Genomic DNA, 13921 nt, shown 5'->3' on the forward strand with positions numbered 1-13921 from the left:
GCATGATTTAAGAAGCGCTTTTAAGTTGATGGGGATTCGGTTCAAATAAACCGCAATGTGTTGTAAAATTCAGAGCTGTGTTCTTGTGCGACCGTCGGTTAAGAACTATGAAAACAGAAGTGTGTGCAGCTGCTCTGTATGAAATGATCTACCAGACAATACCAGGGAGGATCACAGCAATTAACAGTGAATCTGACACACGGTTCCTCAGTACTTTGGCCCTTGTTCAGCCTCTGCTTTAGCAATTAACAGGACTAACAAAGCCTACTGGCAGGGGTGAGGAGAAGCAATCTGTTGCATTGTCAATCTGCAACCTATACCCAATTTAGTGCACTATTTTTAACCCAGACCAGTCACCGAGGACCCTGGTTGGTCGGTAAAGAAATGTAAACGAGTGGTGGAATCTTTGGCAGACACAATAAAATGATATGCCTGGGCTGGTCAAGCCATTAGGAATGCCTAACGCTCCCTCGGCTTGAGCCAACAACATTCTGTCTGCGTCCAAAATGCTATTCTCTAAATAGCACACTACGTTTGACAGGAGACCAATGGGCCATGGTCAAAAGTAGTGCACTATAAAGGGAATAGGATGCTATTTGGGACGCAACATATTCTCTCTCTGATTTTCTCACACATGCCCTGCTACCTGCAGCTGTTGCTTGTTACACATACCAGTGCAGTTGTGGAGGGTGGAGGATGAAACCAGGCCTGAATACATAGGATGTTTCCCAAATGGCAGCCTACTCCCTATACATTACACTCCTTCTGACCAGGGCCCATTGGTCTCTGGTCAAAAGTAGTGCACTATATGGGGAATAGGATGTCATTTGGGATGCACCCATGGTGTTCTCCCCCTCATGAAAGGACAGGCAGCTACCAGAGCAGACAAGATAAATGGACTAAATATATCGAACTCCCAACAGACAGAAAGCACAGCGCTCTGTTGATTAGCTGAGCCATGCAATGGTTGTCTACTAGGCTCGACCATTGTTCAGGCTTGCTGGAGATTTCTCTGGGCCTTTAGATCTTTTTCAATACGGTGTGACTTATAGCTGATGCAGAATATTGTAGGTCACAAGCACGCATCATGTGGTGCTGAAATAAAATTGGAGGATAGGTGGAACTCTTTATATTTCATCTCCTCCTAGAATTTGGGAATCTATTATTGCATTTGAAAGGGGAAGATAGCTAAGGGACGGTTTCCCAGACACAGATTAGGCCTAGTACTTAAAAGGTCTTTCAATGGAGAATGTCCATTGAGAATGCTTTTCAGTCCTGGATTAGGCTTGATCTGGAACTGGGAAATCGGCTCTAATAGGACTTCCACAGCCTACTGGCAGGGGTGAGGAGATATCTGCTGCATAGTGAGTCTGCATCCCAAATGGCAACCTTTACAGCTACAGAAGCCCTACAGTAAAAGGGTTTTGGGCAGTGTGTTTTGTTTTTACCAGTCAATGACTCTGACATTGTAAATGGAGCAACAATAACCGAGGAAGTCTTCTGACACTTGTGGGTGAAACCACAATTGGAAAAGTCTAAATGAGGTCATCGGGACGTCTCAAATCTGACGTCTCAAAATCACCCCTTTTGAAGTTGAAATTTAAAATGGTTAAGGTACGTAAGGTTAGGGTTTAGGGTAGGGACGTCCCAAGGATACCAGATAGCACTAACCAACCACAATCCCTCACTGACATCATTCACATTACATACAAACTGTATACAACAAGACTCAACACATCAAGTTCAACAGTGGAGTCTCTTTGACAGCGTTTGCCTGCAGTGTGACCTGGGAGGGAACTGGTGCTGCAGTCAGTGTCTCCAGGTCAGATAATGGGAGAAGGAGAACACAGTCAACCGTGAAGATAAACATACTACTTGAGCGCTGATGTCGCACTCAATAACCTCGGGGGAACGACTCATCGCAGCGCCACAGAGAAAGAGAGTGTGTATATAACACACACACACACACACACACACACACACACACACACACCTGGAGGGCATTCTCGTTCTCCCGGTCTGTCAAAACATCAGTTTAACAGGAGAACAATCAGTGAAGGAGGCAGTTGTGGTTGGTGAGCGAAGCAGCAGAATGACAAATAGAGTTTGGCTTTTCACTGTTGTTTTGGGCAAGCAGCTAGCTAGCTGGTCATCATCTGCCTGTAGGACATGTCACGAGTCGAGCAGCATTGACTTTCTTTAACTCTTTCTCGCTGTCTCTCAAACTCGCTCTCTCCAACTCATCTTGTCTCTGTCCAACTCCAGCCTCTGTTCCCCGGGTGCCGATGACGTGGATGTCAATTAAGGCAGCTCCCCGCACCTCTCTGATTCAGAGGGGTTGGGTTAAATGCGGAAGACACATTTCGTTGAATGCATTCAGTTGTACAACTGACTAGGTATCCCCCTTTCTTTTCCCTCTCTCCCACTCTCTTTTGTTCGCTCTCTCTCTCTCTCTCTCTCTCTCTTTGTTCGCTCTCTCTCTCTCTCTCTCTTTTGTTCGATCTCTCTCTCTTTTGTTCGTTCTCTCACTCTCTTTTGTTCGCTCTCACTCTCTTTTGTTCGCTCTCACTCTCTTTTGTTCGCTCTCACTCTCTTTTGTTCGCTCTCACTCTCTTTTGTTCGCTCTCTCTCTCTTTTGTTCGCTCTCTCTCTCTGGAGTTTCACTCATGTGGACCAAGTTAAGGACTTCTGCATTTGTTACAGAGACTTTCAGAGCTGACATGATTTCTTAATTAAGTTCTCGTGAGCGCTGTGGTCTGCAGTGGTGATTCATGTAACCATGATCCTGGCTGCTAGATAGAAGAACAACCAGGAACAACCTTCTCCATTGTGCAGATGCTTGGATGCATCCCAAATGGCATCCTATTGCCTACTTTTGATATAGCACTTCAAGGGCAACACTAAAATGCAGGGGTTTACACAGAAGGAGCTCCATGTTTTCCATACCCAGTAGCAGAGGAGGCTGCTGAGGGGAGGACGGCTCATAATAATGGCTGGAACGAAGTGAATAGAATGGCATCAAACACATGGAAACCATGGAAACCATGTGTTTGGTGTATTTGATACCATTCCACTCTTTCTGCTCCAGCCATTCCCACGAGCCCGTCCTCCCCAATTAAGGTGCCACCAATCTCCTGTGCGCAGTAGTGCCCGGACTGTTGGCAGACTACGTCAGAGAACCTGGCTTGTCTTTTGTTGGTTTAGCAGCGGATTTGATCATTGTTACTCCACTTCCTGCTAACCAATACAACAACACAGTGGAATCCCCCTTAAGACCAGAGTAGCAATGTCCATCTTGTCTGGCCTCAATTCTAAAGAGGAGCCAGTCCAGCCAGCCAACACCGCTGATAAACATGTTTGTGCTATCACTGTCAATGACAAAGCGTCAGAGTGTTTGGCTGAAAATGCAGGACTCAACACGAGCGTGGACGATAAACAGGCTCCCATCGTGCTTTAGAATGGTTTCCCACCCATTCTTGTCAGCTTGTTGTAAGCATGTTGCCCTTTTCCACATAACTCAGTATCTAGGGAGGTTGACAATAAAATTGGGTTGAAGCTAGGTTAAACACATTTAAGCGCAGCGAGTCTGTTGTGTTTGTTGAAATGACAAAAGGTTCTCTTGGCTATCGGCCAGGGGAGAGAGAGTTGTTTAAAATAAGGAACCTAACTTGTGTATCTTTCACTTCAAAGTAGGAGGGCAGACATCCACTCTGCTACAGGGTAAATAATCATTCCTCCCTGGGAGAACCATGAATAGCCATAAACCTATACACTGTTTGTTTAAGGTGGTGTCGCAAATGGCTCCCTACTATTCCCTATATAGTGAACTACTTTTGACCAGAGCCCAATGGGCCATGGATGAAAGTAGTGCACTATGTAGGGAATCGAGTGCCATTTTGGACACAACCACTGTGTCTAAATATGTAATGTTTGTTTGCTTTAGCGAAGACTGCTGCCTGGCTGAGTGGAAAAAACCCAGCACCCAGACTAATCTCTCGGCAAGAAAAAAAAACACTAATAACCAAACAGTCACGGAGATCAGTGGGAAGAGTTAGTTCAATTTACTCAAAGTCATGAGTAAACATTGATGAACTGTAACAAGGCATAGTCAGATAAACAATGGTAAATCACTATAGGAAAAACAGAGTGGCGCCTTAAGGGGCTTAGGCCTAAAATCCTACAAACATCACAATGTGCAATGTCTGCAAATACGTCCTCAAATATTCCCATTTCCATAAATGACTGTGTGTCACAAATGGCACCCTATCCCAAAAGTGTTGTCAACTCAGTGGTGCTGCTGTGGTAATTCATCCTACAGCAGCTAGTGTTGTGAACTGGGGGGCTGACGGACTGTTAATTACAGATCCCAGCTCAGAAGCACATCAGCTAAATGAGGATTAAATGGAGAGAGGGAGAGCTCTTTGAAAGTTAAAACTCCTTGAGCGAGTCGGTGTGGTGTGTTTTGATCCTGACGATGAAAACATATCTGAAGCTTGGAAACAGTTTAGGTTCTATATCCGTATGGTGTTCTTCTAGTGAGCCTGTTAGACTTAGACCTCTACACTTCATCTGCTGCCAATGACGCAGGACGGTAGGGAGGGGAGAGTAGACCCCGCTCCCCCTGTCGCACCTCCCCAAACACACATACTATACCACAGAAAACAGAGTTGGTCTTGCTTCAGGACAGGACCACATTTATACAGTTTACGTCCAAATGCAACATAAGAAAACATTAATCCTGAAAAAATGTATACAATTTAGTGCCAGCGAGCCCAGAACACCCCCTTTCCAAATAAATAGTACAGTCCAGTACTTCCTGGTGCTAATAAAGGTATCATTTGCAGTATGGATCATTGTGTGTCAAAATGAAGCTAAAACAATATACAATTTCTAGGTCCTTTTTTATTCAAGCTTGCATTCAGTAGTAGCTTTGCCATACATAACAACAACTGTGGATGTATCCTTTAAGACAACTGCAAGCCATGGTTATATAAAGTCTCATTCACTATGATCTTGTTACAATCCAGTGCCTGGAGTGAACACTAAACTGAGGCAGGGAGACAGACAGACAGTGCATCCACTCTGACCATATAATCCTATATAGTTTCTTATTGCTTTCCGACCTGTAAATAGAACCTGCGTCCTAAATGGGACACTACATCCCCCATAAGGCTGTGGCCAAAAGTAGTATCGTATAATAGGGAATAGGGGGCCATTTGGGACCCAAGCCACAGTTAAAGCAATGAGAGACACCGGACAGACAACCTTCACTGTGTCACGTCCAGTCTAAATGATTAGGCTGCAGTACACATTGAATGAGACCATCGGCCCATGTATAGCATGGAGGGAGGCAGGACAGGAGGCGACAGCTTACTGGTCTTGGGGCATACGTAAGAGAATTCAGGCCTCTGTCACTCAGTACTCTAGCTCCAGCGCACACAATCAGGTCCTAGATTGCGTCCCAAATGGCACCTTATTCCCCATCTATATAGGGAATAGAGTGCCATTTGGGACATAGTCATAGTGTAGTGCCTTGACAATACCTTTAAATGCAGTTCCTCATTGAACCTTGTAATGAACGACTAGTGAAATGTATTTTTTATTTGAATGGCTTTTTTCTTGACCACCCAAATCAAAGCCCCCTGCTGTTGACTGAGTTCAGTTTCCCCAAGTAAAGCCAGAGCACAACATATAGGCTGAGACACAATAACTGAGTGGCAACATAATCATGTTAGCTGCAAAGGCGTGAGTTGAGTTGTCCCTTTCAATTCAGGCTTGTGTTTTCTTCCCTAACAACAAGTAGCTACAACGACTAGACAACTGGGGGGAGAAGAAAGGGTTGAAGGCGCTGAGGCGATAAACAAAAACCAAACGAGAAACATTAACATGCAGGTGGAAGCTTTGCTCTTTCAACCCATCCCTCATCTCACTGGTCCATCACATTACTGCTGAAACAAAACTCCCTACAGTGACGCAGTGAGAGACAAAGCACACTGACATTCAACACAGCTACAAAAATATCCAAACACAGAATGAATTACTTTAACAGATTCTGCTGGCCATCACAAAATACCCGACACGGACGGTAGCTAGTTATCATCACAGACTCACAGGCTTAAAGGACAGGCAGGGAAAGTGTTTGATTTGAGGGAAAAGCAGATAAGGAAAACTAATCCAACTGATATACCGGATAAAGTTTGATGCAATTTCAGATACATAATGAACCATTAGATATGAGGGCGTAGGATCAAGCACAGTCATTCTTACAGCTTCATATGATTTAAGACGATAGTTTGAATCCCAAATGGCACCTATTCTCTACATAGTGCATTGGAGCCCATAGGGCTCTGGTCAAAAGTAGTGCACTATGTAGGGTGCCATTTGGGATACACAGAGTGAAGAAAGCAGGCAGAGACAGCCATTAACCAGCACAATAAAGGCTCCAGTAATCAGTTTGGACTGGCTTCCACTGGCCAACATGGTGACATGCATGTTCTCTAGCATTAACAAACACACACATGCTTGAACAGCAGCAGTAAGCCCCCAGGTCCTAGTAGAATACCAGGAAGCATTTTTACATTTACAGTTTTGTCACTTCGCAGACATTCTTATCCAGAGTGACTTACATGCGTCCCAAATGGCACCCAATTCTCAACATAGTGCCCTACTTTTGACCACATGGGAGCCATTTAAAAGGCTCAGTGCTGTTGAAGATGCCATTTTCCTGTGTTTTATTGACTTTTTCCACACTATAAAATTGGAATAATACTGTGGAATTGTGAAAATTATGATATTGCTCTTTTAGTGTAAGAGCTGTTTGAAAAGACCATCTGAAATTTCAGCCTGTTTTGGTGAGATGGAGTTTTGGCCTGCCTGGTGACATCACCAGACGGTAAATTAGTTAATAGACCAATAAGAAAGAGAGTTCCAAACCTCTCTGCCAATAACAGCTAGTTTTCAGTTTTCTCCTCCCCACTCAGACCACTCCCAGACAGTCCGAGCTAAATTCTTGCTTCAGAAAGTGCTCTTTTTTTGCTTCTTTTTGACTGTTTTAATGAAAACAATCACTATAAGCTACTTAATTGTTACCCAGAAATGATTTGATATCGAGATAAAAACAAAAAACAGCTGCATTGGACCTTTAAGACAAAGCCCATGAGGATCCTCTTCATTCAGCAGTGTTAACACCACGTTCTCCATTATCCTTCACTGTTCCTCTCTTTTAGATTGGATTAGTCTACCTAATCTCAACGCAGTGGCACAGCTTCACTCCCAGAGTCTCTCTCCCACTGGTACACAATAACCTTACAGTAGCCCTGCTCCTCTTTGAGGCCAATGGCGTGTCCCAAATGGTACCTTATATGCCGTGCACTACTTTTGACCAGAGAGACTTATTCCACTATACAGTGCCTTTCGGGAAAGTATTCAGACCCATTGACTTGATCCACATTTTGTTACGTTACAGACTTATTCTAAAATTGATGAAATAAAACAATTTCCTCAGCAATCTACACACAATACCCCATAATAACAAAGCGAAAAACAGTTGTTGTTTTTTAGAAATGTTTGCAAATGTATTAAAACCAAAAAAAAACAGAATTATCTTATTTACAGAAGTATTCAGTATTGCTATGACACTCGAAATTGAGCTCAGGTGCATCCTGTTACAACTCATCATCCTTGAGCTGTTTCTACAACTTGATTGGAGTCCATCTGTGGTAAATTAAATTGATTGGACATGATTTGGAAAGGCACACACATGTCTATATAAGGTCCCATAGTTGACAGTGCATGTCAGAGCAAAAACCAAGCCATGAGGTCAAAGGAATTGTCTGTAGAGCTCCAAGACAGGATTGTGTCGAGGCACAGGTCTGGGGAAGGGTACCAAAACATTTCTGCAGCATTGAAGGTCCCCAAGAACACAGTGGCCTTCATCCTTAAATGGAAGAAGTTTGGAACCACCAAGACAAGTCAAGATCGAGGCAAAGATGAACGGAGAAAAATACAGAGAGATCCTTGATGAAAACCTGCTCCAGAGCGCTCAAGACCTCAGACTGGGGTGAAGCTTCACCTTCCAACAGGACAATGCAGGAGTGGCATCGGAACAAGTCTCTGAATGTCCTTGAGTGGCCCAGCCAGAGCCCGGACTTGAACGCAATCTATCATCTCTGGAGAGACCTGAAAATAGCTGTGCAGCAACGCTTCCCATCCAACCTGCCAGAGCTTGAGAGGATCTATAGAGAAGAATGGGAGAAACTCCCCAAATACTGGTGTGCCAAGTTTGTAGCGTCATACCGAGTGGCGCAGTGGTCTAAGGCACTGCATCTGAGTGCTACAGATGTCACTGCAGACACCCTGGTTCGAATCCAGGCTGTATCACAACCGGCCGTGATTGGGAGTCCCATGGGGCGGCGCAATATTGGCCCAGTGTCGTCCGGGTTTGGCCGGTGTAGGCCGTCATTGTAAAGAAGAATTTGTTCTTAACTGACTTGCCTAGTTAAATAAAGGTTCAATAAAAACAAAAGACTCAATGCTGTAATCGCTGCCAAAGGTGCTTCAACAAAGTACTGAGTAAATGGTACTTTTGTAAATGTGACATTTAAGTTGTTAATTTTTAATAAATTAGTCAACATTTCAACAAACCAGTTTTTGCTTTTTCATTATGGGGTATTGTGTGTAGATTGATGAGGGGGAAAACGATTTAATACATTTTAGAATAAGGCTGTAACCTAACAAATGTGGAAAAGGTCAAGGGGTCTGAATAATTTTACGAAGGCACTTTATAGGGCATGGTTCCCCACCTGGCTGCCTTTGGGACAAATTTAGCCCACAAGTGGTTTTCTTTACACATAAGACTGTAAAAACACCAGAAAATCAACTCCAACTGATGAGAATTTTGGAAATCTGTTCCCAAGTATTCCCACGCATAATAGAGAGACGTGATTGTATTCGGTTTGAAATTATTATGTTTTGGTCAAATATTTGATATCTGTTTGGGATTCTTGGGGTCAACTGGCTACAAATTATGTTCCGGCCCCTCGACCATCAGCCCAAGAAAGAAATCAGCCCGCGGCTGAATCTAGTTGATGATCCCTGATTTATTTATTTCACCTTTATTTAACCAGGTAGGCTAGTTGAGAACAAGTTCTCATTTACAACTGCGATCTGGCCAAGATAAAGCAAAGCAGTTCGACACATACAACACAGAGTTACACATGGAATAAACAAACATACAGTCAATAATACAGTAGAAAAAGTATATATACAGTGTGTGCAAATTAGGTAAGATAAGGGAGGTAAAGGCAATCAAATAGGCCATAGTGGCGAGGTAATTACGATATAGCAATTAGACACTGGAGTGATAGATGTGCAGAAGATAAATGTGCAAGTAGAGATACTGAGGTGCAAAGGAGCAAAATAAATAAATAAATACAGCATGGGGATGAGGGAGTTGGATGGGTTATTTACAGATGGACTATGTACAGGTGCAATGATCTGTGAGTTGCTCTGACAGCTGGTGCTTCAAGTTAGTGAGAAAGACATGAGTCTCCAGCTTCAGTGATTTTTGCAGTTCGTTCTAGTCATTGGCAGCAGAGAACTGGAAGGAAAGGCGGCCGAAGGAGGAATATAGGGAATAGGGTGCCATTTAAGATGCAGCCTATTTATTCAGTCACTCCATGTCTATCCTCCCTTCCTACATGCTGAGTGACTCTCATGCCATCTCCTCACCTCCGTGTTGTGTTGTCACTGAGGTGTGTCCAGCCCCATGTACAATATTGAGTTTTAAAGCACTGACTTGAGCAGTTCCTAGCCCCCTGTGGTCTAGATGTAGCTAGGGAGGACATGATACAACAGTGATGTCAGGCAAAAATGATTTCACCCTCTCTGGGAGAACAACTGCAGTGACCTGACTTGGAGACAAAGGAAAAGAAAAGGAGAGGGAAGGGGAGGGGTAGGAGAAAAGGAGAGGGGAGGAAGTTGAAGTGCAGACCGCACAGATACACTAGTGCCATCTGGTGGTCAGAGGACACCCGATGGTCGACCCACGTGGTTGTATGTTGGCTTCTCAAACACATTGTTTGTGTCTAAGATGTACCCATTTTTTCCAAAGCATTCAGGTGGATTTGTGGTCTCTCCCAATAATGTGCCACGCCGCCCCCTTTACAAGAATCAATTAGAATGTATTTACATTGTAGCATTGTTGAGACCAATTGAATGAATAAACACAGTTCTATCAATAAGCCTGGACTGAGTGACCATACCTGGTTTCTCTGATGTCTCTCCATTGGTCTTTTGAAACTGCCTGACCATGATGGGAGCAGGTCTGGGAGCTGGAGGACAAGACACCTCAGTTGCCTAAACATAGAGGAGAGGTAACACAATAAATACGAGGCTGGTTCAGAACCTGGTTCCTCTCTCGGTTTCTTCCTAGGTTCCAGCCTTTCTCGGGGGGTTTTCCCTAGCCACCGTGCTTTGCTTGCTCTTTGGGGTTTTTAGGCTGGGTTTCTGTGTAAGCACTTTGTGACACCTACAATATGTACACGTAGGAAGGGTAGACATTGTATTGGAAGGAGATCAGACGGCAACAGAAAGCAGAGGAGGAAGCCAACACATTGTTTTGATGTCTCCATTTAGGAAGAATAATCACCAAACACACACATGGGCTACATCCAGATCTGGTATCCCGACTGATGAGCGTGTTTCATGTGTCAACACTCAACAATAGAGTCCACTTTGCTGGTCTGATTCAGAAAATATTGGAACAAAAGGAGGATACTATATCGATAGGTATTCTCCTATTGCATGTATATTATATATATTTTGTAAACTCTGTGTCACTGGGAAGAGCTGGTAAGCAAGCATTTCACTGTGAAGTCTACACCTGCTGCATTTGGCGCATGTGGAGGCAGGACACGGGGCTAAAATAAAATAAAACCGGTTGTTGTTTGTCACTGTCAACACTCGACACCAGACAATACTGTATGGAGGCTGCTGCAGCCAGCCAATGATTCACACAGGAGGACATCTGCACCAGTTTTATACAAGATATAAAGGCTCGTCCCCAATGGCACCCCATAGGGAATAGTACATCCTCCTATCCTTCATATGGGACGCAGCCACAGCACACGGCTGTACATGGCTTTACTCTCTGTCTTGAGCCGAGTTGATATGGAAGAAGATGATCTGTTCTAAGAGATTAGGTTGCAATGCCTCTTGGGTGAAAGAAGCACATTGGCTAATCCTTCTTGCAGCCGTTGAAAGAGACTCTTCTCTTGTGCAAGTGTCCTCAAACCGGCTATATCTTTAACAGAAACACAACACGGTCTAACCTCACCTACCTAGCTGCCAAGAATAACACAGTGTGAATGACAGAGAGCCAGGTCTGTGTGTGTGTGTGTGTGTGTGTGTGTGTGTGTGTGTGTGTGTGTGTGTGTGTGTACAGTAGAAATGTGCAATGCTTGCCTGTGGTGCACAGTGGGAGACTAAGTCCGCCATCGGTGGAGGTGACATTGAGGTGTCAGGCTGATTTGACATCTCTGGCTCCACATCCAGGACTCCGATGTCAACTGGCCACTGAGTGTCCTGGAAGCTCGTTGCATATGTAACATCTGTAGAAACACACTCTCATTCTTCCGTATCCAAGCCTAGCTAACATTTCCCCACTCATGGAGATACACAGTATCATGTAGAATTATAACATCAATGACGGGTGTCCATGCAGCGTAGCCTCGAAAGGAGAGGGAGCCCTGTCACTTCGAAACGCTCTCACAAGTCAAAACACAAGGCGTTGCAGTCTGAAAGTGTTTCCAGATGACACAAAGCCACACAAACAATGGTTTCTCTAGCCAAAACATGGGGTTCGACATGCTTTTTAGGATAAGCCACAACAGAGTGGTTGTCAAACTGTTTTACAGGCTTTGTGTCAGCTCAGTGATATTGTAATTGAGTCGCCAGTCTGTTGGTGTCAAGAGCTTCCCTCGGGCTTAAGAGCGTTAGGCCAGAAACTGAAAGGTCGCTGGTTTGAATCCCCGGGCCGACAAGATGAAAAATCTGTCTATGTGCCCTTGAGCAAGGCACTTAACCCTAATTGCTCCTGTAAGTCACTCTTGATAAGAGTATCTGCTAAATTATTTAAAAAAGTAGTGTGCATCCCAAATTACACCCTATAGAGTCCTATGGGCCCTGTTCTAATGTAGTGCCAAACAGCTCCAGTTTGAGTGGAAAAACAAAATGGCTCTGAGTTCTTCCTCTGTCATTAATACAGTCTCTGTCTTTGCTGCTTGGATTGCAGGGTTCTCCCCCTTCTCTCTGGTCTGGTCTCCAAGCAACATTGGAGCTCTTTTCTTTTTTTTTACCACGGGTCGAGTTGATTTTGAGTTGGGTAAATATTGGTTTTGGCCAACACAGGAAGAGGATAGGAATCTGCTATGAGGTTCTTCTGTCTGAGTGGACGCAGAACTTAGACACCTTGTCTAAAGAGCCATGTGAACACAGAGGAGCATTCACAACATGTGACCGGCAACCGTAACAGAATCGCATGTTGCTTTTCGACCACTAAGTAAACATTACAGTATTCATTTCATGCTTTTTCATCCAGCTCTAAACGGGATATTTGTATAAACTGAAACATCAGTATGCAGGGTGTCAAACACTGACAAGTGCTACGTTTTTACGAGAAGAGGCCTAGTTAAGAGTGGACATTATGGTTAACAAACCAGGAATGGGAAAATATATATATTTATTTATTTTTTAACCTTTATTTAACTAGACAAGTTAAAAAGTCAGTTAATTAAGAACAAATTCTTTTTTTCAATGACGGCCTAGGAACAGTGCCTTGTTCAGGGGCAGAACAACAGATTTGTACCTTGTTAGCTCGGGGATTCGGTCCAGGTTGCCGGCCCATGCTCTAACCACTAGGCTACCTGGCGCCCCTCCTCCTCCTATATCATGTGAATCATCATCTTTTTAAGAACCCTTATCCCACTTCCTTTTGTCTTTAATTGTCTAGTTCTGGGTTCTAGTGGTATTTTAAAGAGTATTTGGGTCCTAGAATAGTGCTGTATAAATTCAATGAACTACATACTCTTTCTGGAAGGCAGACCATGTAAAGACACACACAGCCCCCCCCCACCCCCCCCCACCCCACCCCTACGTGTCAGCAGCAGTGGCTTTCCACTGACCTGGCCTCTCTGTGCTCCCAGCAGCCCCTGATGGAGATTCCAGGCTGTCTGATTTCCCCTATGACTCAGGATAACTCTCTCAGCACTGTGGCTCTGCTCTGTGGTGTCAACACGTCTATTCCCCCTCTCCTCGCTTTCTCCTCCCCTGTTCCCTTCCCCTGTGCCCGTGAATGCCATATCAACCCTTACGCTGCCTTGTAATCTCTAGTACCCCTCTCCTCATACACATATTGATTCATTTGAAATGAGATAGAGAAGTCCGGTCGTAAGCCTGTCGTTTGTGGGTTCTGAGTTTTAAAAAGCAACATATTTTGTCATTTGAATCCAACAAGTATATACCCCAAACTCCTTTAGGCAGGGGGAACAGAGGTAGAATGGAAAGAGAAACATTGCCGTGCGGTTCCAGTTCTACCTGCTGACTGCAGGGTGAGCTGTCCTGGGGAGGAGACGTGTCCCTGTCTGGGGTTGGGCTCTGTCCTGTTCCAGGGCTGGACAGTGAGGGAGTGTCCAGTAACTAGCCTCTCCCCTGCAGGATGCAGCCTGGGTCTCTGGCCTTCGCTGACCTCTCCCTCCTCCTCCCAGGACTCCTGGGGATTGGGGGGGACACAGCAGTCACAGCTCACTGAGCTTTTGCAAAACATTTGGCTACGGTCTGCCATTCTGAACATGACCCTGCACTGCAAGGGCTTAATGCCTTGGCTGTTTGCTTGCGAATCACAATCTTTACAAAAATTCCAAGT

At 44.5% G+C, this 13921-nt stretch overlaps 1 protein-coding gene across 3 annotated transcripts in view; it reads right to left on the bottom strand.

The window, feature by feature from the left end:
* kiaa0586 (KIAA0586 ortholog) overlaps positions 1-13921 on the bottom strand; it is a 122611-nt gene that overhangs the window by 25584 nt on the left and 83106 nt on the right. For all 3 annotated transcript variants that reach the window (XM_064927815.1, XM_064927816.1, XM_064927814.1), the window contains 3 exons: positions 13594-13768; positions 11464-11609; positions 10263-10356 (listed from right to left, as the gene is read on the bottom strand). In XM_064927815.1, the coding sequence (XP_064783887.1) occupies positions 10263-10356; positions 11464-11609; positions 13594-13768 (415 nt within the window). The remainder of the gene's footprint in view (positions 1-10262; positions 10357-11463; positions 11610-13593; positions 13769-13921) is intronic.

This window comes from Oncorhynchus masou, chromosome 21, assembly GCF_036934945.1.
Source record: "Oncorhynchus masou masou isolate Uvic2021 chromosome 21, UVic_Omas_1.1, whole genome shotgun sequence".
Classification (NCBI taxonomy): Eukaryota; Metazoa; Chordata; class Actinopteri; order Salmoniformes; family Salmonidae; genus Oncorhynchus; species Oncorhynchus masou.